The 20816-nt window shown below is 42.9% G+C and overlaps 3 protein-coding genes across 18 annotated transcripts in view; 1 reads left to right on the top strand and 2 right to left on the bottom strand.

Annotated features, from left to right (window-relative positions):
• AK8 (adenylate kinase 8) overlaps positions 1-11316 on the bottom strand; it is an 82770-nt gene extending 71454 nt beyond the window's left edge. The window contains exons 1-2 of one of the 3 annotated variants that reach the window (XM_068915005.1): positions 11100-11316; positions 909-993 (exon numbers count right to left, since the gene is read on the bottom strand). In XM_068915005.1, the coding sequence (XP_068771106.1) occupies positions 909-993; positions 11100-11186 (172 nt within the window). In that variant the 5' untranslated portion in view covers positions 11187-11316. Of the gene's footprint in view, positions 1-908; positions 994-3572; positions 3723-11099 lie in introns of those variants that run through there. The other 2 variants (XM_068915006.1, XM_068915007.1) reach the window with 2 other exon arrangements.
• Positions 3806-11149, top strand: SPACA9 (sperm acrosome associated 9). 2 transcript variants are annotated; one of them, XM_068915009.1, is made up of 5 exons: positions 3813-3923; positions 4767-4922; positions 7315-7517; positions 8115-8262; positions 9747-11149. In XM_068915009.1, the coding sequence occupies exons 2-5, from the start codon at positions 4779-4781 to the stop codon at positions 9753-9755; spliced, it is 504 nt and encodes a 167-aa protein (XP_068771110.1). In that variant the 5' UTR covers positions 3813-3923; positions 4767-4778; the 3' UTR covers positions 9756-11149. The 2 variants fall into 2 exon arrangements, with proteins under 2 accessions (XP_068771109.1, XP_068771110.1); XM_068915008.1 differs by lacking the exon at positions 9747-11149 and having other exon boundaries at positions 3806-3923; positions 8115-9505.
• Positions 11317-13521: 2205 nt separating the features above from the next.
• TSC1 (TSC complex subunit 1) overlaps positions 13522-20816 on the bottom strand; it is a 31473-nt gene continuing 24178 nt past the window's right edge. For 8 of the 13 annotated variants that reach the window (XM_068914996.1, XM_068914992.1, XM_068914993.1 and 5 more), the window contains 6 exons: positions 20630-20812; positions 20102-20212; positions 19388-19510; positions 18171-18358; positions 17886-18044; positions 13522-16616 (listed from right to left, as the gene is read on the bottom strand). In XM_068914996.1, coding sequence (XP_068771097.1) covers positions 16121-16616; positions 17886-18044; positions 18171-18358; positions 19388-19510; positions 20102-20212; positions 20630-20812 — 1260 coding nt within the window. In that variant the 3' untranslated portion in view covers positions 13522-16120. The remainder of the gene's footprint in view (positions 16617-17885; positions 18045-18170; positions 18359-19387; positions 19511-20101; positions 20213-20629; positions 20813-20816) is intronic. The other 5 variants (XM_068914999.1, XM_068914997.1, XM_068914998.1 and 2 more) reach the window with 1 other exon arrangement.

Genomic DNA, 20816 nt, shown 5'->3' with positions numbered 1-20816 from the left:
GAAGTTCTTCTGCATATTTCCCATGGGTCTATAAAACAAACTGATTACTCATGCTGTCCACATCAGAATAGGCTGGACACAATTTGTGGGATTTGATTTTTTTTTTTTTGATATTTAGCAGCATTTCAATCAACATCCATCTGATCACCACCACGAAGTATAAAGAGCTCACAGCACCTCTAGTGATAATGATTTCATTGATGCTGCAGCAGAACTTTCATAATGGTTTACTATGGTTTTAAAGAAACATCAAAGCAACATGACACCAGCTATTCCTGACAGCTCATGCAGAACAAAAATTATAGTTCCGTTGTGCATATCCAAATATAATCTGCCTAAGGGTGAACAGTTTGTAAATCAAATAATTTGATTGAGCATACATGCTTTTATTGTGCAGAATACTGACTTCCTATTCAATTTACCAGGTTTTGTTATACATGCAAGTAGGCATGCTCACTGTTCCTTCATCTGAGATGCCACTGAGCTGTGGAACTCATTAACAGCAGCTAGTAACTTAACTAATCAAAAAACAGAAAAGCTGCCAGCCCAGGTAGAATGGGAAACCAAATTTACACCTGACAAAAGGAGTAATTAGCGAGCTTAAAGACAACAGGAAATATCAGATGGGGCACAGAATGCATTAATAATTGATACACTAGAACTCTTTGTTATTCCCTTAGAGGGTTTCATTGTTATAACTGTTAAAGTGCATTTTTTATTAGATTATCCACTAAAAAAGAAATTAAAAAGCATCTTACTTATAACTGTTCCAAAACGCTCACTTTTTTTTTTTCCTCACGACATGGTCTGAAAGTTTTATCCATCGTTTGCCAACTGAACTGCAGCTTCACAACAGCAGTTTACAAATAATGAGTTGAACTTCTTATGCTCTCTCAATTTTCACTTACCGTCATCGTTGTTTTGCTTTAAATGGTTTATCATATACTGAATGGGCTCATCTGGCTTATGAATTAATAGTCCTTCAAGCATGTTCTGAAAATAAATAGGATTGAATCAGAAGAAAACTTAACATAGCTATGCAATCATGATACGCTGCATTTTTACAGCACTATTATGACGACAATGTCAAAGAGTTTATACATGCTAATTAATTTTCTTAGGTCCCCTTGCATAAGAGAAATAGAGAATACAGACCCTATTTTAGAGGCAGGAAAACTGACATAAAACAGTGAAAAAATTGCCAAGACAAAAAACAACCTATTGCTTTAGCTTATTTATGATACATACAAACATCAGAAACTTAAGTAGTTTAGTGTATGTAACCGTTGAGTAAGAATTAATGCAAAAGCTATACAAGGAATTTCAAAAACAGGGTCAACTTAAATTAGTATCTCTTCAGAGCAAGTTAAACCTCCTTCTCAAGCATATTCCTACAAGTTCCCAGTAGCCTAGATGCTTCTAGCATAAATGAGACCTGCAAAAAACCCACAAACCTAACAACCAAGCAAAAGCAGCACATCTCATATTCTTTTTTAACCTTGCTAGTCTTCCTCCTACCTAAGAACTAGGGGGGAAAAAAAAAAGGTTTAAACTCTTTCCCTCATGGTGTATTTTTCAGCTCATTTTCACAGGGCCTTGTTTCAGCTCCCACTGAAATCATCGGGGATCTTCCCACTGATTTCAGCAATGATTGGACCATTAGAGACAGAGAAAGGAATAACATTGGATAACAAGGAATAACAAGGGACACTAACTCCATAGATTTGCTTACAAGACATTTCAGCGCAGCCAAGAATTCTGTAATTAAACATATAACACCAACTGTTATTCCACCCTGGATTTTCTACTGAAAGGCTAACACTGGAATAGGATGTCTTTTTTTTTTCTAAAAATTAGTCATAACACTTTTATATTTGAAAGCAAATTCTAAGCCTGCATATTCCATAAAATTTTATAGCATAACAGATTGCTTGTCTTTTATTGGAGTAGTATTTTTTCTTTTCTGCTTTGTCCACTTAATTAGAATTATTAAGTTGCTCCATTTTTGTTTATAAACTGTTTCGCATGCAAGTTCTGATGCTTCAAGGTCTGGATAGCAAATAGCATAAAATATAAAATTGATATTTTTATTGGAAGTTCATTTAAAAAACTACTACTTTCCAGCAACATTTATTTAAACTAAAAAAATTGCATTTGGCACTACATTTGCCAGCAGCTCTAAAAATAGCAAGCTTAGAAAATTTGGTCTTATTATGATTCTAAACTGTTCAAGCTAACAGTGACTGATACTTTTACTATTTCTTGCCCAAATCCTACCAGGACTTACATACACGCTTAATTTTATTAAGTTCCGCTAATCTCAGTTTAATTTTACACAAACAGTTGTTACTGCCTAGGGGAAAGTCATGTTTTGGGTCTCATGTTCTGGGCAAACGTCTACGTTTAGGACAATAATTTTAAGCTGTGTTTGGTTGTACCCTCAGATTGCTACAAAAAATTTGAAGCGTGAGGGGAAAATTACATAAAATGTGTATGGGATTTGGGAAGCGTTATGTGAGGTTCTGCAGCTGTTTCCAATGCCTCGTGGCATACAAAACACATTTTTCCTTTAAAAATATGTATGTGTGTATATATTTGTGTGTATATAAATATATATATATACACACATACACACGCACACACACACAAACATACACCCCCCCCCACTGGTCATACTAAATTGCCTTTACATTACAGGAAAAGAAGGGAAGAGTAGGGGGAGGAAGGAGGGGGGAGAAAAGGAAAGAAAAGGAAGCTTGCTAGCTTTCCACTGAGATCTAAGAAGCAGAAAGACCTCCTAACACACAAATTAGAGGCTTAAGAAGTGTTAACGCTCTCTATATGTATAGAAAGTAACAAGTTTTCATATCAGAACAGCACCATACTATTTAGTCCCTTGAACAAACTTCCCCATGCTTGACATAAGGGACTTGTTAAAACTTATAGAACAAAACACACCCTCCCCTAAGGAAGGGAAATCAATCTTTTTATTTACTGAAATCACACAGTGTTAGAAGCGCTTTGCTTTTCATTTATTTTTGATACACATCTCTACAGAGAAGCCACAAGGTAAGCCGGAGCCCACGGAGAAACGCTTCCAAACGGGTGACGCGAAGCAGGTTGCGACCTGTGCGTTACCTCACCAGCCTCTGTCTCAAGAAGGGCAAGAGCCTTCTTGTCGTATTGTTTTATGCCTAGTTGGTTACTGCTACCTCCTCCTCCCTGTCCTGCCAAGCGGGCTTTGCATTTGCTGGCCTCAACACCTGTCTTCTGCAGCCTGCCGCCTTCTTCTGCGAAAACGATAACACATAAACGCTAACACAGTCAGGCTTGCTGTCATTTTTTTTTGTTTGTTTTTTTGGTTTTAAGGCACGCGCCTCGTGCCCCTTCCCCGGGGCAGGCACCGCCGCCCCCACGGCCCCCCACAAGCCCTGCGCACCCCCCCCGCGGGGCCGGGGGAGGCCGTGAAGAAAGCCGGCCCCTCGCCCCGGGCCGGGCCGGGCCGGGCCTCACCCGCCCCCCGGGGGGCTGGGGCTGCGCCGTGCTCCCGCCGGCGTGCGCGGCCCCTTCACCTGCAGGAGCTGGAAGAGCCCCCGCTCCTCGGCGTAGGCGCCCATCGGCGGCGGCGGCGGCCGGGCGGGGGCGTCCATGGCCGCCCTTAGCAACCGAGCCCTCGGCAGCGCCACGTTGCTAGGGTCTACGCCATCACTCCGCGACGCGGGAGAGCCCCGCCCCTTCGGGAGGCGGCGGGGCGCCGTCCCAACCCCGCTGCCCGGGGCGGCAAGGGGGTGACCTCATCAGGCAGCGACGAGGCCTCGCCCCCGGCGGGGCGGGGCGGGACGCCGGCCCCGTTACCGGGGAGACGGCAGCCGAGGCGGGCGGCGACAGGCAGGCCCGCCGGCAGCGGGGCTCGGGGCTGCCCGGTAAGGCCCCCCCCGCCGCCGCCGCCCCCGAGCCGTCAGGCCCGGGCAGTCACCGGCGCCCCCGCGGCGGGGCAGGCCGAAGCGCAGAGCGCCGCGGCCGCCGGGGGAGAGGCCTGGCGCAGGTCCCTCGCGGGAGCAGCCGGCGCCTTTTGCCGCCGTTGTGAGGGGCTAAAACTGCCGCCGCAGCCGGAGCCCCGCTCCGAGGGCCGCTGCCGCCGGCCTCCCCCAGCGCCGGGCTCGCGGCGAGGCCTTCGGCGGGTCGTTGGTGCTTCACGGGAGCGTCCGAAGGCGGGAGCTGAGCGGAGCTGGGGGAGGGAGGGAGGCAGACAAGCGGCGGGACCCCGTGCCGGCCCCCAAACCCCGGGCAGAGGGACAGGGGGTCACCACGGACCCAGCTCTCCCCACCTCCCCCCGTGACGCTATACCGCCTCTCAAGCCAGCCTTCATTTAATGATAGAGTTTTTAAGCCACTTGGGCAATAGCTTTACACCGGCTAAGAGAAAAACATTTCTCCCCTCGGTCCTTTCACAGCGTTGTGTTTGATGCATTGCTACATTATGTTTACAACAGACCCACTAGGGTTTATGGCATCTGATTGTCAGTGGTCCCTTCTGGCTTCTCTAACTTTTTTGCAGCATCGTTACTACCTCATTGACTTACTGTTTGGGGCTCTGGGACTGCAGAGCTTTGACACGATAGATCTTCTCCTCTTGCTTTTTTTAATTTTTTTTTCTTTTTTTAGTTTTCAACTAGACCTACACGGTTCCAACTCAGGTGAAACGTAGAGTTTCATATGTAGAATTCTGTCATTCTATCATTCTCTCCTTCTCTCCCAAAATCCAGGAAGGGGAAAACATGAATGAGGTAAAGGAGACCCTAAGAAACATAGAACAGAACTACAGGCTCTTCCAGCAGCAGCAGTTTACATTTATCACAGCACTGCAACGCACCCGAGAGAATGCACATGACATGATCAGACCTGTGGCAAGCATCAGACAGGTACAAAGTATTCAGCACAAAGTTTGCTGCTGATGGGAGTAGGGAGCAACATAATGCTGTCACGCGCTTGAATCTAGTTCAGTGATGAGTAAGTGTTTTTACTAGAGGAAGATGCACAAACCTCTCCAGTAACACTGTGCGTAACTCTACAAAACAGTGGTAAAAGATTAAGCGGAGGGAAGAAACATCTACGTTAGACTTTCCCATTTACAGAGAAGAAATTATAGTGCTCAGCATCACTTCATGATTTAGTTTGACACTATCATTTCCCTGCCTCGGCATAGCCAGAAATACAGGGTACAAGAAAACAATCAAACCAAGCCTCCTTCCCCAGTCACACATGGAATCTGTAAACCTTAATTTGTTGTAACCAGCATGCCTCCCTCTTCCCCCTGGTATTGGTGCTGCTCTGTCCTTCTATAGTGCTTATTAAAAATAATGGCTGTGTTACAGAGGTAGGATGATGGATTGAGGGCTGAAAGTCCCAAGTGGGCTAGGGGTTTTCTGGGCTGGTCAGTGAATTGTCTTGGAATTTTTATAACATGGGATGTTTTGAGTAGTGCAAAAAACTTAGATTTTTCTTCTGCCTTTGTCTTTCAGTGCTCTAAAAAAAATTAGAATTGTGGATTTGAGAAAGCAAAACCTAGGCACAGCCTCCCCCCCCCCCCTTCCCATGCATGCCAAAGCCAGAGTGAAAGCCAAGTGGTCATTAGGATTAGGACACAGAAGTAGACTGGTGGTTTGTTGAAGGCTGACTTTGAACCCTGCATGGAGAAGTGCATGAATAGAAGCAAGAAATAGAGAAGTACCTGTGCTCTCAGCCTAAAGCCACTTTCACTGCCAGCTGGTCAAATGCAGCCACTTCCTTGGAATTTAAACATAGAAACTACTCTACAAAAAAATATATTGTACCTAGATGGGAAAAAGTCTGCCTTTGACCCCAAAAGCTGAATGTAAAAGCCTTTTCACTTTCGAGTGATGAAGCAGGGGCAAATAGCACCACAGCATGCAATGGCAACAGCTCCTAAATGACTTCTGCATGGAATAGGGTATAAAGTGAAGTCCTGATTTGTGACACAAACTCCTCATTGACTTGTTTCGGCCAGAGATTCAAACAACAGAGCAACTCCCCGCACTGCAGAGCCTTGCTGCAGTCAAGGCATCAGCCCAGCATAGGAGCTGTCCCTGAGCTCCGCTGGCTGCAGCTCAGGAGCAGAGGTTGGCGAACCCAAGCCTGGGCAGTCCTTGCAAACTGCTGTTCACGTAGTGCGCGGAGATGCTTCAACAGTGATCCCAGTGACTTGGTTCCTCACTCTGGTTATGCAGGGGCACTAACTCTCTGCTGGTTGATATGGACAAAAAGAAGTCCTGTAATCCCATTAATGAACACCTAGGCTAAAAATGCTATTCTCTTTAGGACTGTTTCTGCTCACTGCAGCAATAAAAAAATCCTGCCCCTCACATGGACACACACTGAGAGAATAGCGTGGAATGAGGACGCTGTAGTGGAAATGGACCCTTAGGAGCCATTTTTTACTTTTCTTACAAACCTGCAGAGAATTTGCCCGAGTACATCGTGTGGCTTTTCTGTATGCGCAAATGGTATTGACGTTGGAACAGTGAGTTCATGCTTATCTTGAAATCTTAAGGAAAGTGCTGAAGGTATAAGAATTCAGCTATGATCACAAACCAGCCGCTCTGTTTTGTATTCTGATGACTCATGTCTGAAGTACCTGTAATTTCTCTGGCAAAAGTACTTAATCCCTGGCATAATGTTTCATCGTGCAATGCCATTCGCTCTTAGTAAGAGAAACCTTCAAGGCAAACAGGGTATAACATTGCTCTAATGAGTTAAGAAGGACAACTTAGGTTAAATGGTTTTAGTTTTGCAGTCACAGCTAGTGGTGCCAAATGAAGAACTATATGCAAATACAGCCACCCTTTTACTCCAAAACGTTTACAGTTCAGCTGCTGCCCTGATCTCCCTCCCTGGTCTGCCTAAGCAGCTGTGGCCACAGCAGTGTGCACTGCTCAGAGCACAGAGGAAATTGTCCCCTCGTACCCAACCTGTTTCTGAAGTGCTTGCAGCAGTCCTACACTTCTTCAAGGAGGGAAGGAAGGCTCACTGGTGTGCTGAAGAGCAGATCAGATCCAGTACCCCAGCCTTCTGCAGTTGTGATGAACTATGAGCAAACATCTTAGGCATGCTAAAGAAATCTTGCTACCTGCCTCTGTATTGCAGTTTTCGTTGTGGCTCACTCATACAGGGAAAGCAGCTTCCTGTCACTAACAAGCTACGTGCTTCAAGAAACACTGCTCTAGCGACTTCACAGCTTATCTCAATGCAGTTTAATATGCATGACCCTGTCTTTCCCCATATTGCACTGCACAGGTACAGTCCTACATGGACCATCACTGTAACAATTCCACTGACCGGCGTATCCTCAGCATGTTCCTGAACATCTGTAACGACCTAAGCAGGCTCTGCCAGAACCTGGAAACCCTGCATCCTGGTAACAGCGTAACCAATGGCATTTTGGAAAGATGCAAGCTGCTCCTTAGCCACAGCAATGATCTGAGCGCCATCCGAGCTAAGTAGGTCTCTCCATCTGCTCAGTTTCTTTGAGACAATTGACAATACTGGGGGACTGTCACAAGAATGTATATTCCCACTTAACTTCTCCATCAGGTTTTGTCACAACACCTTTCTAGTTTTAGTGAGAGGAGATGGTGTTCCTCTGTTTAGTATTGCCGCTGCTTCTTGAATAGTAACAGGGAAAACAGCACCAACCTCTGTTCACAACAGGGTTTTTTTTGGTTTGTTTTCCTGGTGGACGGAAGGGCATATAAAGGCCAGTTAGTACCCTGAAGTCACATGCACGTAAGGCAGTTTGTCTCCACCTCCCCGCCACTCCTGCGCTGAATGTAGTTAATTTCTGTGGGGCAAGGGATTGTACATGCTCTTGAATTCCTCCAGATCTAGCCTAACAGCCAGGATGTCATGTGTTTGGTATGACTTATTTCACAAGATCTTGTATTTTATCAGTGCCTTTTGTTTTGGGCGGGGCAGAGGGAAAGGAAACGCTGTCTGTGCCTTTCTGCTCTTCTCAGTGGATCTCAGCGTGGCCCTGGTGGGGGCACCAGGGTGGATTGCTAGGACTACTCCGGTAGATGTTTCCTTCTCTCCCACAGATACCCCCATGATGTTGTGAATCACCTGAGCTGCAATGAAGCAAAGAATCATTATGGAGGTGTAGTGAGCCTCATCCCCATCGTTCTAGACTGCGTGAAGGAGTGGGTAGCCCACACTGAGAAGCTGCCACGGCACATGCTGTGTAACGTGAGTGGTGGAAGTGCTATCTCTGAGAAAAAGGCAGCCCAGGATGTACCAGCTAGGGCAGCCATTTCCCCCAAACCACCTTCTGTCCACCTTAGAGCTCAGACCTCAGTTAGTAACAAAGATTGTGTACAAGTACAGGGAAGCAAGCATGTCAGAAAGAAGCACCTGACTGGCACAGAAAATCACAGTGGGAAACTCAAGGGTCCCTGGAAGCCACCTGGTCGACATGCTTTTTAAAGGGGCAGAGTTCTTGCATCTTTTGCATAAAGGTGGCTGATTAAAGATAGCAAAAACAAACACTAGAGATCTTCCCTATCTAAATCCAAATTCTGAAGAAATAGTCCTGTAACCTAGCCTTTGGCAGAAAAATACTCCTTTCCCATGCTTTTATTTCTACTCTCCTCCTAAAACTCGTCGCAACAGAACTAGTTGCATCACGTATGCTCCCTTTGACAAGCCTTGTGGTGAGAGCAGGGAAGAGTCAGGCCTAATCAGATTTTAATCTCTCAGATAATGAATCTTGGGCAAGTTACTTGAGGGGGGATTTTAGATTTCCTCTCAGACTTTTCTGCTCACTCTCCAAGCCAGAGGTATGAATAACCTGCGTTATCCATACAAGCAGCAAAGGCCTCTTGTATGGATTCAGAAGTTCATTTGAGATTCACACTAGCTTATTGCTAAAGTTCCCTCACTGCAGCTGATCCCACTGAAAATGCCTGGTCATTTGGAGCAAAGACTCAAAGCTGACAAGACAGAATACTAATCATGTCTCCCTTACATGCTGCTGGCTGCAGAAAGGTCAGCATTCTTTAACCACACTGGTTGGGGTCTGCTGGATCCTTCCTGCAGGATCTCACGCCAACGGTAGATACCGCTCTGAACATCCTCCCTTATGTCTGTTTGAATCCTTTGCTGTCAAGTAGGGCTACAGAGACATAAAGGACAAATTTCATGTTGCACTTAGTTTGGTTTATTGACAGTATCTGAACTTGGATAAAACCCCCCTCTCCTTTCTGGAGCTCTGCAAGGCTGACAGTAGGAAGTCATTTCTATTAGTCAAGATTCATGAGATTCTGGTGGGAGCAGATGGATCAAGAAAGCTGTGGCCATTTTCAGTTGGTTTCCCCTTCCAACTGCATGTTAAAATGTCTGTCCTTTCACTTTTTCAAGACGAGTATCCAGCTTGCCTAGCTCTCAAGGATGTTATGAGGCTTAGTTCATTAAAACTGCAAGGCATTTGAAATAGTCTCATGCTGGTTTTATAACGGTACTTTGCATTTCTAGCCACTGACTTTATACCAGTGTCTCTGAAAAGAGCTTGCTTTCCCAGCTGCACAGCAGCGTCACAGGCTCTCCCCCATTCCCTGGAGCCAATATGCATCTTCTGTGTGCTGCTTTTTATTCAAGCACTGTTAACTACCAACTTAAGATCTCAATAGTGCAGTGTCTTCCCTGTATCTGATTGCTCTTTTCCCCCTCCACAGGCAAATTAGCTCCTGTTCTTTGCCTCCTGCTGGAAGACACACCTGAATAAACAATTTCCCCATGCAAATCTGGCTCAGTTTGCTAAAGCCCTGCAAATGCTTTTGCCTTAAGATGACCAGATTTTGGCAACAAGCAGCCAAAGAGAAGGGAGACTTGATATAGAAGAGGCAGCATAGGAAGGAACGGTAGCTCAGATGGAAGAAGTATTTTCAAGAGCACTTTTATTCCTCTCATAACCTCACCTTCTTTTGCACTTTGTTTCCTCCCCTCCCGCCCCCCCCATCCACACATGCTAATATATATTATATCTGCTCTGGAACAGAGAACTATTTTTTAGGAGACATGATCTAATTAAACTGACACTTGGTGAACTCAAAACGATAATGAAGCTAGCCAAGGTCACTTTTAGGTACTAACAGGTCACAGCCAGCAAAAACTGACCTGCCTTATCTCAGGCTCCGAGAGCCATGTTGCAGAGGCAGCTTTAGTAAGAGAGAGGAGGCAAAAAAAAACCCAAACCAAAACAAAAACAAAAACCACTTGCAGCTGCCCTGTTGTGTTTCATGTTGCAAAGACAAGTGCCCAGTGACAGTTGCTGGCTTGGAAAGGTTTTTTTAAACCAAGTACATACTACGTGGACTAACAGAAGACAAGTGTCGAGACAGAAGGGACATTATTCCCAGATCTTGTTTCCTGCATTCCTAAAACCCTAACTACCATATAGCTTAAGTTTGAATACGCAGGCTCACAGACCAAAATTATTCTCCAGTTTGTAGTTCACTTTCACAGCTTCCATAGCTGCGACACAAATTGCTTGTCAGATAGTCCCATCAAATCTTGTGTAACCTTCTTCCCAGTCCTGCAGTTCAACATGATAATTGAGCTGTTCATTAGCACTTGACAGGGGTTGTGATACATGCAAGAAACATGCACTTGCCAAACTTTTGTAAGAATTTCCAACCTAGCCCTATGCTTTCAATCAGTCTTATACAGCCAAAATGTTAAGACACAAGCAGAAAAATGAGTGTATAAAATTTGCATTCTGAAGATTGGTAATGACATGACCAGAATCTGTTGGAAGACTGCAAAGCTAAGTCTCACAAAAACACCTAGACAAATTACTTAATTTCCATACAAGTTCTCCTCTTCCAGAATGGATGGACACTTCAAAAGACAAAAATATACAGCAGGAATTGTTTTTCTCTACTACAAATCAAGTTGTTTGAAGAATTTACATAAACAGGATGTAAATGCCAAACATAGAAGTGCAATAAAGTTTTACTTTAACCCCTGTGAACATAAAATTGCTAGATACACACTTGGAAACCAGGCAGGGCACCAAACTGACTTACCTGGAGATCTGTCAGGTGGCCCAGAAAATAAATACACGCTTTTTCTTTCCAAGACTGGAATAGAAATACAGGCTGGTTGTGGATCATCTCAGCAGAATCCTGCCCTCTGTAGGCAATAAATGACTTCTGTGCTTCCCCTGATTTGGCTAAGGGTCAAACCAGGCTTTTGTCAATTTGTAACCAGGCCCAAAGTTTCTGTAAGTTAAACAACTGTTTCATCATTTGAGTATTATAGTATTATAACCAGTGGAACATTGTTCATAACCCAAGAAGCTAAGATCGAGTGTTAGGTAGCGTAGTGGAATCTTGAGGAAAGGAGAGGGGGCAATTCAAGCGAGAGCGGATACGCAGCATCCCCTCAAAACAATGCAAGCAAACGCTGACCGAAGTGGCAGACTTACTGGGGCCTCTAGCGGTCAGGTTTGGGAAACACTGTGGAATGCAAGGCAGCAGCCAAAGCAAGCGTTTGTTCCTCAGTGCTGTCAAACTGCATCGGATTTAACTACAGCCCTGTCATTCCTCTCCAGAGTGCACAAGCACTCCAGGGTCGGGGCCCTCCCGATTCTGTCCCACATATCAGTACCAGCAATGCGCTCTCACAATAGGATCCAGCAGGTACAGCAAAGGCTCTTAAAGGCAATTTAAAAAAAGTTTCAAAAATCCTGCTACTGTTCCAAATCCTCAATCCTGAATTTAAACATGCTTTTTAATGTTTATTTCACCTAAGGGGAAAAAAAAAAACCCTCACACAAACTACTGCAGTAGTAGTATCCCTGGTTGTTTTCCCAAGATACTAAGCCAGCTGGGGTGCCATCCACTCATAGTGCTTTTTATAAGTAGCTGTAATTTCAGAAAAGCGAGCTGCTCTTCACAACCCGGTTCAATTGGCTTGCTGTTTCACAAACACTTTGTAGTTGCGCTGTGCTGGTAAGATGGAGAGAGTGCACACCCTGTTGAAGAAACCATAAATAGGATTTGGCAGACATTAAAGATTACCAATGGAGTCCAAAACTAGAGAGCATACAGGGATTAGAAGAGGGTGCCAACAACAAAGTTTTGCCAAAGCTCACAGACACCAACAACATGAAAACTATCAGTCAAAGTTATGTGGAGTAAGAATTTGTCTCAAAAGTAAAACCTGAATCTTAGCTAAGCTTTATCAGCAAATCCCTCGCTTGTATGAGTGTATGAAGAAGGCAGTTCAACTCTTGTCAATTTTCTAAACTATTTTGTAACAACTTGTTTTTAAAATCCAAGCCATCGCACCAGTAGCTGAGTAAATGCAACTAATCAAGATTAATCAAAGATCATTAATTTTACTTCCTGAATTTAAAGTATTTCCTTCCCTAATGTCTACTGAATGTTTATTATTTACATGCTGTGTTTGTGAACTACTTAGCATTAGAGAGTAAGGAAAGTCCTTTATTTTTCTCTTTTTATACCTCTGTGGACTTGCTTCTGTGGGTAAAAATTTATATTTAATTATTTTTATACTAGTGAGTGCAGCTTTTCAATGCTAAGCTTCTACTGGGATATGCAAAATATATTTAAAAAAAAAAAGGTAAGAGCAAGTGAAATTCACTTTCTGCTTCGTTTTCCTTTCGTTTACGACACGTTGTAAAACTCATCCCAACGCAGAAGGCTCAGAAACAGCTTTCTGTATCACCTAACCCCAATATAACATTCAGAGCAACTTTTGTATAAAATTCTACATAAATACAATAAATTCAGCCACAGTATCTTCACATACAGACTTTATGTCATTCTTACCACCTCCTTGCACTTGTTGTTCACATTTAAAAAAATTACACTTAGTCCTTAATCGAAATGCTTGAATTCATACTTGAATTTTTAAATTGCTTCAAGCCACCTTTCAAGTTTTCATTTATTTTTAGAAGGAAATTTGTAAGCAAGTGCCAGTCCGGAAAGAAAAAAAAAATCCCTTGGTTTGAGAAACGTCTTTCTGTGTGCATAGTGACACTTAAGTAGGGCACAAAAAAGAAAAGCGTGTATACGCTTAAACAGTGAGCCTTCCAGCTTCTGCCAGTACCCTCAGCATTGCAAGAAAGTCTTTGACATTTTCATCCGTTAATTTGTCTAATCACTATTTAGTCTCTAGACTAAACGAACAATGCCATACAGAGAGCTAATATGCTGATTTACATTACTGAACTGTTTGAAATTAAATTATGGATTATATTGTCATGTCATCATTGATGTTTCTTTTCACAAAACAAAAAAGCCATTGGCGCCATACAGAAAAACAAGCTTATAACAAGGAACCCCAACTCAGAAAGGGCAGAAGCATTTATCTATTGTAGCGCTCGGATTTTAGAAGACGCTTCGATACTGGATTTGTTTCTGCATGTTTTGTCACAGCTCAGTCCCAGAGAGGCCAGCTTGCAGGGAATTGAACAGAGAGTAGTGCAAAACAATACATTTTATTTGTTCACAGTTAAACACAAGCAACTGCCTTGACATTTTAGAACATTCTAATAAGGACAGCAAAACCTCCTTTTGGTTTAAGTTCTCTTTAGCTTAGGATTGTACCATTTCCTCATATTTCATATTTATGGCATTTAATGTGGATTGTTTAACATGCTTACAAAGAGCGAGGCAGGGAACAGATTAACTTGACAAAGACAGCATTTTTAGATTTAACTAAAAGCAGTCAGTTAAAAAAAATCTGTTTCCACTTCACTGATGGGACCCCTTCAAACAAGCTGCAAGTTAACTACATACAGCAGATCCATGATTTTTAGATTTACAAAAAAAAAAAAAAAGGCAAAATTTGTTCCTCCATAATCTTTGTGGTCCATAAACAAACCTAAAGTGGTTTCCATTACTATCCCAATGCTAAAATCCTTTTTAAAAGAAGAAAAAGGCCACCTTATCAATAAGCTTGCATTTCACCACCAGGGCGTTTTTGTAACCAACAACAAAAACAACCTCTCCTCCAAAAAAGTGAAGTCGTTATATAAGCAAGATACTCTTTTGGAGCTTGGCATAGCAGAAGGATGGTCTAACGAACTCCTGTAATACAACTGCGTCCAACAGCAGAGCCAGCCCCTTCAAGGGCAGTGTGCAAACCATTCACTTTTAGGGGCTGGGACCTGGTGGGGCAAGGGGCAGGAGACCTCCAAATCTTACCGAAACATAACGCTATCACATTTGCTACCACTAAGTCTTAGAAAGCCTATAGACATGTCGACAAAACCAGTCTGTCACTTACAACCAACTCTCTATTTTCTATTCCATGCAGATTCAAGCTTTGACAAAACCACTGAAGTTCACCTTTACTTTCTGGGTTAGGACTGACAAACTAAAAAGACACTGAGAATAATTTAGAGAGGCAGAAATGTGTTTAGACCCTAGGTGTTATGGAAGAAGTGGAAGTGAGAGGAAAAGTACTGTCAGCCTTTGACAGATTCCTGTTCCTGTTTAGGTTAAGAAGGAAGTCAAAACTACAAGTGCAAGTATACTTGGACTTGATTTATATTTGAGAAGATGCTACAACAGCAGCTGCCACCCAGAGAATGTTTAAGAAAAGAGGCCACATGTGGTGCAGGCTAATTCTGAAGCCTGTTACGTCTAAGTAAGCTTGGACCCAGACAAATCTAAGGTCTGCAACAAGCACGCTGCCTTCCTAACATTGGGCTTTGTCCTGTCACAAAGGAGATTTAACTTTGACCACTGACAAACCCTGATCCCACAATCCTCCTTCACACAAGGCTCATCTCCGACTTAAACATGATTGACACAGAAAGGCTCCATGACAGAATTCTGATTCTCAGTTTAAGCATGCTTCCTCTTCAGTGCACACAGCCTAGATTTTTAGGGAAACTGAGGATGAGGGCCAAGGGGAAACACCTAGAGCCAAACTGACATCACTGAGCTGAAAAACGTGCTGGAATAGGAGAACAGCAGTCAAAGGAGACCATATCCTGTAAGTCAAGCCTGGAAACATATTCTCAGAAAGAATGAAGCCAATTTCTTGGACTCAAAAACACGGTGATCTTGCTCAGACTGAGAACAAAGACCAGAACTATGAAGGAGGTCAGGCAGCACAAGCATTTCACTGGTTAGAGAAACACGCTCTTCTGTAAATCTTCATGAGCTTGCTATATTATATACCTGTTCTGCATGCTCTCACTATTTGAGTAAACCTTCCTTCTCCCTCTTCTCCCACCCAAACTGCTTTCACACACAAATCAGTTTGAGGTCAGTACCAGTGTGTCAGGCAAACACTTAAAATACTAAAAATATCAGAAGCTAGTGTTTTAACAAGTCTTCAGCATACATGGTCTCTGCATTACAAGCTCCAGTTCCTTATCGTCTGGTCAAATGCAACTTCCAAGAAATGTTAAGGACAGTATAAACAGTGATTATGAACTAAGTTGTGAATCATTTTGCAGAGGTACACTGTTCTTTAAGCATTTAGTTATTCGATCGGAGTCCAACTTAATGAAAACTGGGCTCTGAGGGAAGTGGAACAGTGAACAGGCAAAATATAGACCTTCAGATGAATGCACTAGGAATTCTAGTTTTGCTCCTTTCCAGGATAAAAATAACTGAAGTCACCTGGACAGGCAGCATAATTAACTGCTCTAAACTGGAAGCTTGCAAGGAAATACAAAGCATTCATAATAGACTCACAAATGTTAATTTGGCCTCATATTGCACTCAAGTTCGTAAATGTAGCTGCTCACTGGGGACAGGGAGAAAGGGAAAAAAAAAATACTTGCAAACGCTAACAGATGTCCCTTCAAATTAGTACACGCTGCTAAAGACTGAATTTGAGAAAGAAGCAAGAGCTAGGCTGGGCATTACAATTCCAGACCCAAAAATCCACTTTGCATTCATTCAGCAGCCATCTTCCATTACCAGACATCAATCCTATTCCGCTGCATGAGCTAGTTGCTCAGATCAAAGAAACATAAAAGCTTTTAGTTAAACTTGCATTCACGCCTCCTGTTCTATGCCAAGAATATGAAAATAACACTGATTGACTCTCTTCCTTTTTAACTGTGGTCATGATGAGTTTCATTGTAGTCCATGATATGAAGCTGTCCAACACTGCTTTCCTGGATCTTAGGTGAAAGGCTAAGGTTATCGGGGCTTGGAGGGGCCTTTGTCTCCATGCTTGGATCTTTACATAGTTCGGTCTTTAGAGTATCAGAAAGGCTGTTGATGGTTACACCCTCCTCATCACACTGGCTCTCGCTCTTGTTGCGAAATAATTCTCGTGCCTTCATTCCAAGGAAGCTCTTGGAGCTGGGGAGTGAACCTACAGTCAGTGGAACAGTAGTAGAGGGCTCCAGCAACATGGATGTCTCCCAACGACTGCTGAATCTCTGGTTCTGGGGTTTTTCTGGGGTGGAGAGCTCACTGCTGCTACCACCTTTACTGCTACTACTACCCCGAGCGCTGGGAGGTTTGGTCTCTCCATTTCTACCAATGGTTTCTTCACTGTATCCTGCCACAGTGTCTGCGCAACCTTCATTACCGCAATCCAACCTGTTTTGGAAGGAGAGAGGATACAGCGTCAAGAAAACGGTAGCAACAGCGTGCAACAGAAGGAATAAAATGCTGGAGAAGGCAGGTTACTTTGATTACTTTCCATTTTTGCTACTGCACATGTATTTCAAAGGTCTACATCAGTTTTCCTTTCACAGTTTTGTAGCAAAGCAGCAGCGACAGATGGTAACGGGAAAGGTAACTGTCACCTACTTACCCTTGCAACATCCAGTGATGGATTAAGTCCAAGGCTGACAATAACCCCAGAGCAGGAGGAATTAGATCCTGACCCATTAAGGAAAAAGAGGTCTACAGATCTTTCTTGGATTTCAGAGTTTGGGGTGGGTTTTTTTGTTGTTTTTTTCCTAAACCTGCACCAAGCACAGGGGTTTGCTACAAATCTGCTTGCAGTGCAAGAAATTATCCTGATGCTGCAACAGACTTTGGTGTAGAAAACTGTATGATCTGAGGGAAAGAGAATTTGACAGCTGTTTGTGTGTCTATCAATCGAGTTTTAAAGTTTTCAGCAGAGCCTTCTTAGACTACATTGCCCATTTTTGAGCCTGTCTGTTCAGGATTAGTATGCAATCCAAATTGTTTCAGCAGATACCTATTTCTCTTCTTTACCAAATTTTCCATTCAGGCATACCTGGTTGGGGTGGCGGAATATCAGAGGTTTTACTGCTGGACATTTATTATAACGTCAATATAAGTGTAATAGCCGCAATTTCCTGAGTACACGCAGATCTGAACAAGCCTGAAACACTTTTGTTTGGGAATTAGCCATCTTAAGGTTCATCTTTAATCTAGCAGGAACTGAATGCCAGCATAGTCAACAGCTTCCCTTGACAGCACGTCATTAAAGAGCAATTATTATTCCCACGTTAATGACACTAATTCTGATGCGAGTTGAACAGTTTTGACAAAGTACAGCACTACCCAGTTGTTCTACACTAGTCTGCCTAAAGTAACTACTTCAACTATGGCATAACAATTTGTAGGTTAAAGAAACTGGTCTCTGAGACAAGCTAGAGGTTTGTCTCAGGATTTCAATAATGGTTCAGCTATCGGAAAAACGCTTCATGAGCGATTCCAGTTTTACCTGCAACTCTCAGTAACCTGGGCAGAACACTGAAGACGACTCTGTAAAAGTGGGAGTAACAGAAATATTGAGATGATGCATCCAAGGGCTAAGAATTACAAAGGGTATCATCTACCAAGGAGCTGGTCATCGGCTCCTTGGAAGATATTTTACATCATCCTCCTTACCTTTCTTCTGCTGCTTCAGCTGCTTCTGTTTTTTCTTCAAGTTTTTTCAGTAGGCTACTCTTCTCTAGCCGGCCAAACAGATCTAAGATCTCCAGCTCAAACGCCTGGGTGATTCTTTTCTGGGCCTTGTATCTACTTTCTACTGCTTGCAGCTGACCTCTGAACAGAAAAAGAAACCAAAGACCTCAGATACTACCATCAGTTCCAGCTTCCCCAAATTCTGCCCCAACTATGACAGATGCATTAGTCAATGCATTGCTAAAATTTTCTTCAGCAAACTCCTACCTCGCTTGGATTTTAACGTCTTCTAGGTACTTCTTTTGTTCCAGGAACAGGTGGTCCTTTTTAGCAAGCTGAGATTCCAGTTCAGCTATCCGTTTCTGGGAAGCATCAAGCCTTTGGCTTTGCTGTTGAACGCACAACTTTGCTTTCTCCAGTTCCTTCCGAAAAACAGCGTGCAACATTTCAACCTCCTCAAAGGAGAGAGCACAACATTGAAGTGCAATTTGATTGTGTGTCATTTTATTAATGTTTAGACATGTTTCTAATGCTCTAAGGAGGCATATTTTTAAGCAGGATGGAATAAACCAAGCAGTTCTAAAAGCAGACAGAAAACTGAATATTATGAGGCTGCGTGCTACTAAGTTCCTGTGCACATAACTCTACATCACTGGAATTTATTAGCACATCAATATCCCTCATAAGCTCTTTTCAGGAAAGCAGGCTTGCCAGGTCTGCGACAGATCAGAACCAACAAACTTCATTTTAAAACAGTCTTTGAAATGTGACCGTCACTAAATGCCAGTAAAAGGCCTTTTTTTGGCTTACTATTCACCTTCTTCAGTGGCTTGCTCTCAGGCAGAAAGTTACACTCCTGTGAAAGTTACGTGCTTCTAATTAAAAAAAGGTTTATTTGAAGTCGGGAAGTAAAGCAATAGGAACCACAGAAATTTTAGTAAAGCCAATACTACTCCTTAATAGGGAAACAAACACAAGAGAAGAATAAGACTACTTGCTTTAAAATGGCACCTTACACATACTCACTGGTAAAATCCTGGTTAAGATCTTTCTACAAAGTCTAGCGATACTATGCTAGGTTACACACTTTCAGGAACCTAAGAACCCAATATTACTTTACCAGCAACAGTCTGCTGCCAGCTACAGTAAGCTTACAATAAAGTTTTCGTCTTACAACCAGTGGCAGGAAGAAAGGGATAAGAATTCACATCAAGGGGCTAAAAGTGACTTCACACGTACCCCAACACCCCCTACTTGGCTTTCAACGGCACTGAACAGATTCGGTAACAAGATGGTGCACAAAAATGGCTGAATGAAAGTTTAAGCATGCACTCGAACCCCTGAAAAAAATCAACTTCAAAACAAAATGTCTGTTAAGCTATGAAGCATTTCTTTCACTTTGAAAACAAGGCTGAGAACAGCCTGATGACCACCTAAAGTGAAGTCTTCCCAAAGGGCCTTGTCTGCAACCCTGCACACTGTACCTTTGTAGTGTCTGTGTGCTTGTGCTGCAGCTGTTCCAAATACAGCTCATTGACCTCTCCGAGGACCAGAAGTTGCCTGTTCAAGAACTCCATCTGCTGCTGTACTGATTCACTGTTGGAAAGCTATAAAAGAAATTAAAAAGAATCAAAGACTAGAACGAACAGTTCAGCACGAGAGTCACCAATGACCTGTACTGTGTTCACAGGCTATTTTTATAGAGAAGGGAGACAGACAAAAAGCTAATGCCTCAAAGGCAGTAAGTGGTAAACAAATGAATTTCCTTAAAGCGGGTGATAGCCCATACAGAATTTCACCAAACAGGCACTGCTTGCCTCAAACAAGACAACCATGTTCTACTTACGTAAGAAGTGCCTTTGACTTCTGACATTAGTAAGATCTCTAAAATGCCAAAATCAAGCAGAGCTTTAATCCAAGCTCATATTTCTCAATCTACACATTCCTACTGTGGAAAAAGCAGCCAAAATGGAGAACAGTTTCAGAAACCTTTGAACTGAGTTTAAAATCACTTCACCAAAGAAATCTATTTTCTATACCTCGCTCTTCTGCAATTTACATTTGACACCATGAAACTTAGCACGAGGTTCTTTCAGAATAAGAAAGAGAAAGCACCTGAGAACAGTTATCAGAAAAACAAACAAACAAACAAACAAACAAAGACACAAAGTGACCTTGGGAACACTGATTTCTCTTACCTTTTGAGAAACTTGGCTAAGAAGCAATTCTGTGTTACACACCTTGTTGTTAGCTTTCTTTAATTCTAACCTCAGGTCTGCAATCATATTCCGGCAGTCTTCCAGCTTGGTCTGCTCAAATAAAGGAACAGTCAAGGTTCTGAAACTTTAATAAGGACTAGCAATGGCACATGGCTGGAGGGGCATATCCACCCAGAATGTAAATCAAGTTGTACTGAGCACTTGCCCAAGTCCCAAAACCAGTTAAGAAACTGCATGTTCCTATTTCCAAATTGAAGATAGAGCAAAATTGAACAGAACTACAAAAGGACGATGGCTGGCTAATTAGGCATTTCTAATTATGCACTGTCTTATTCTGAACTAGGACAATATATCCGATGGAGATATGTTAAACATAAGATATGTTTAACACGAAGGTAAGTTTAACATAACTTTCTCTAAGATGTTTCATGCCATGTCATTAGGATGGTTATTTTTAAAACTTCAGTAAATAGATAACATAACTTTGTTTAGTGCTCTGCTTCATACCTGCAATTCCTGGCTCTGGTTGTAGAATTCCTCACGGTCATGTTGCAGCTGTCTGATTTGGCTGTGAAGCTGAGCCACTATATTTTCATGTTCCTCCTGAAATTGGTGGTACCTTGCCTGCTCTTTCTGCAGACTCAGTTTCAAGGCCTGGATTTCTTTCTCCTGTAGTTTCAACTGATCTTTCTGT

Source organism: Struthio camelus, chromosome 20 (genome assembly GCF_040807025.1).
Source record: "Struthio camelus isolate bStrCam1 chromosome 20, bStrCam1.hap1, whole genome shotgun sequence".
Taxonomy (NCBI): domain Eukaryota; kingdom Metazoa; phylum Chordata; class Aves; order Struthioniformes; family Struthionidae; genus Struthio; species Struthio camelus.
The sequence above is the reverse complement of the archived record's forward strand: the minus strand, read 5'-3'. Positions and strand labels throughout refer to the sequence as shown.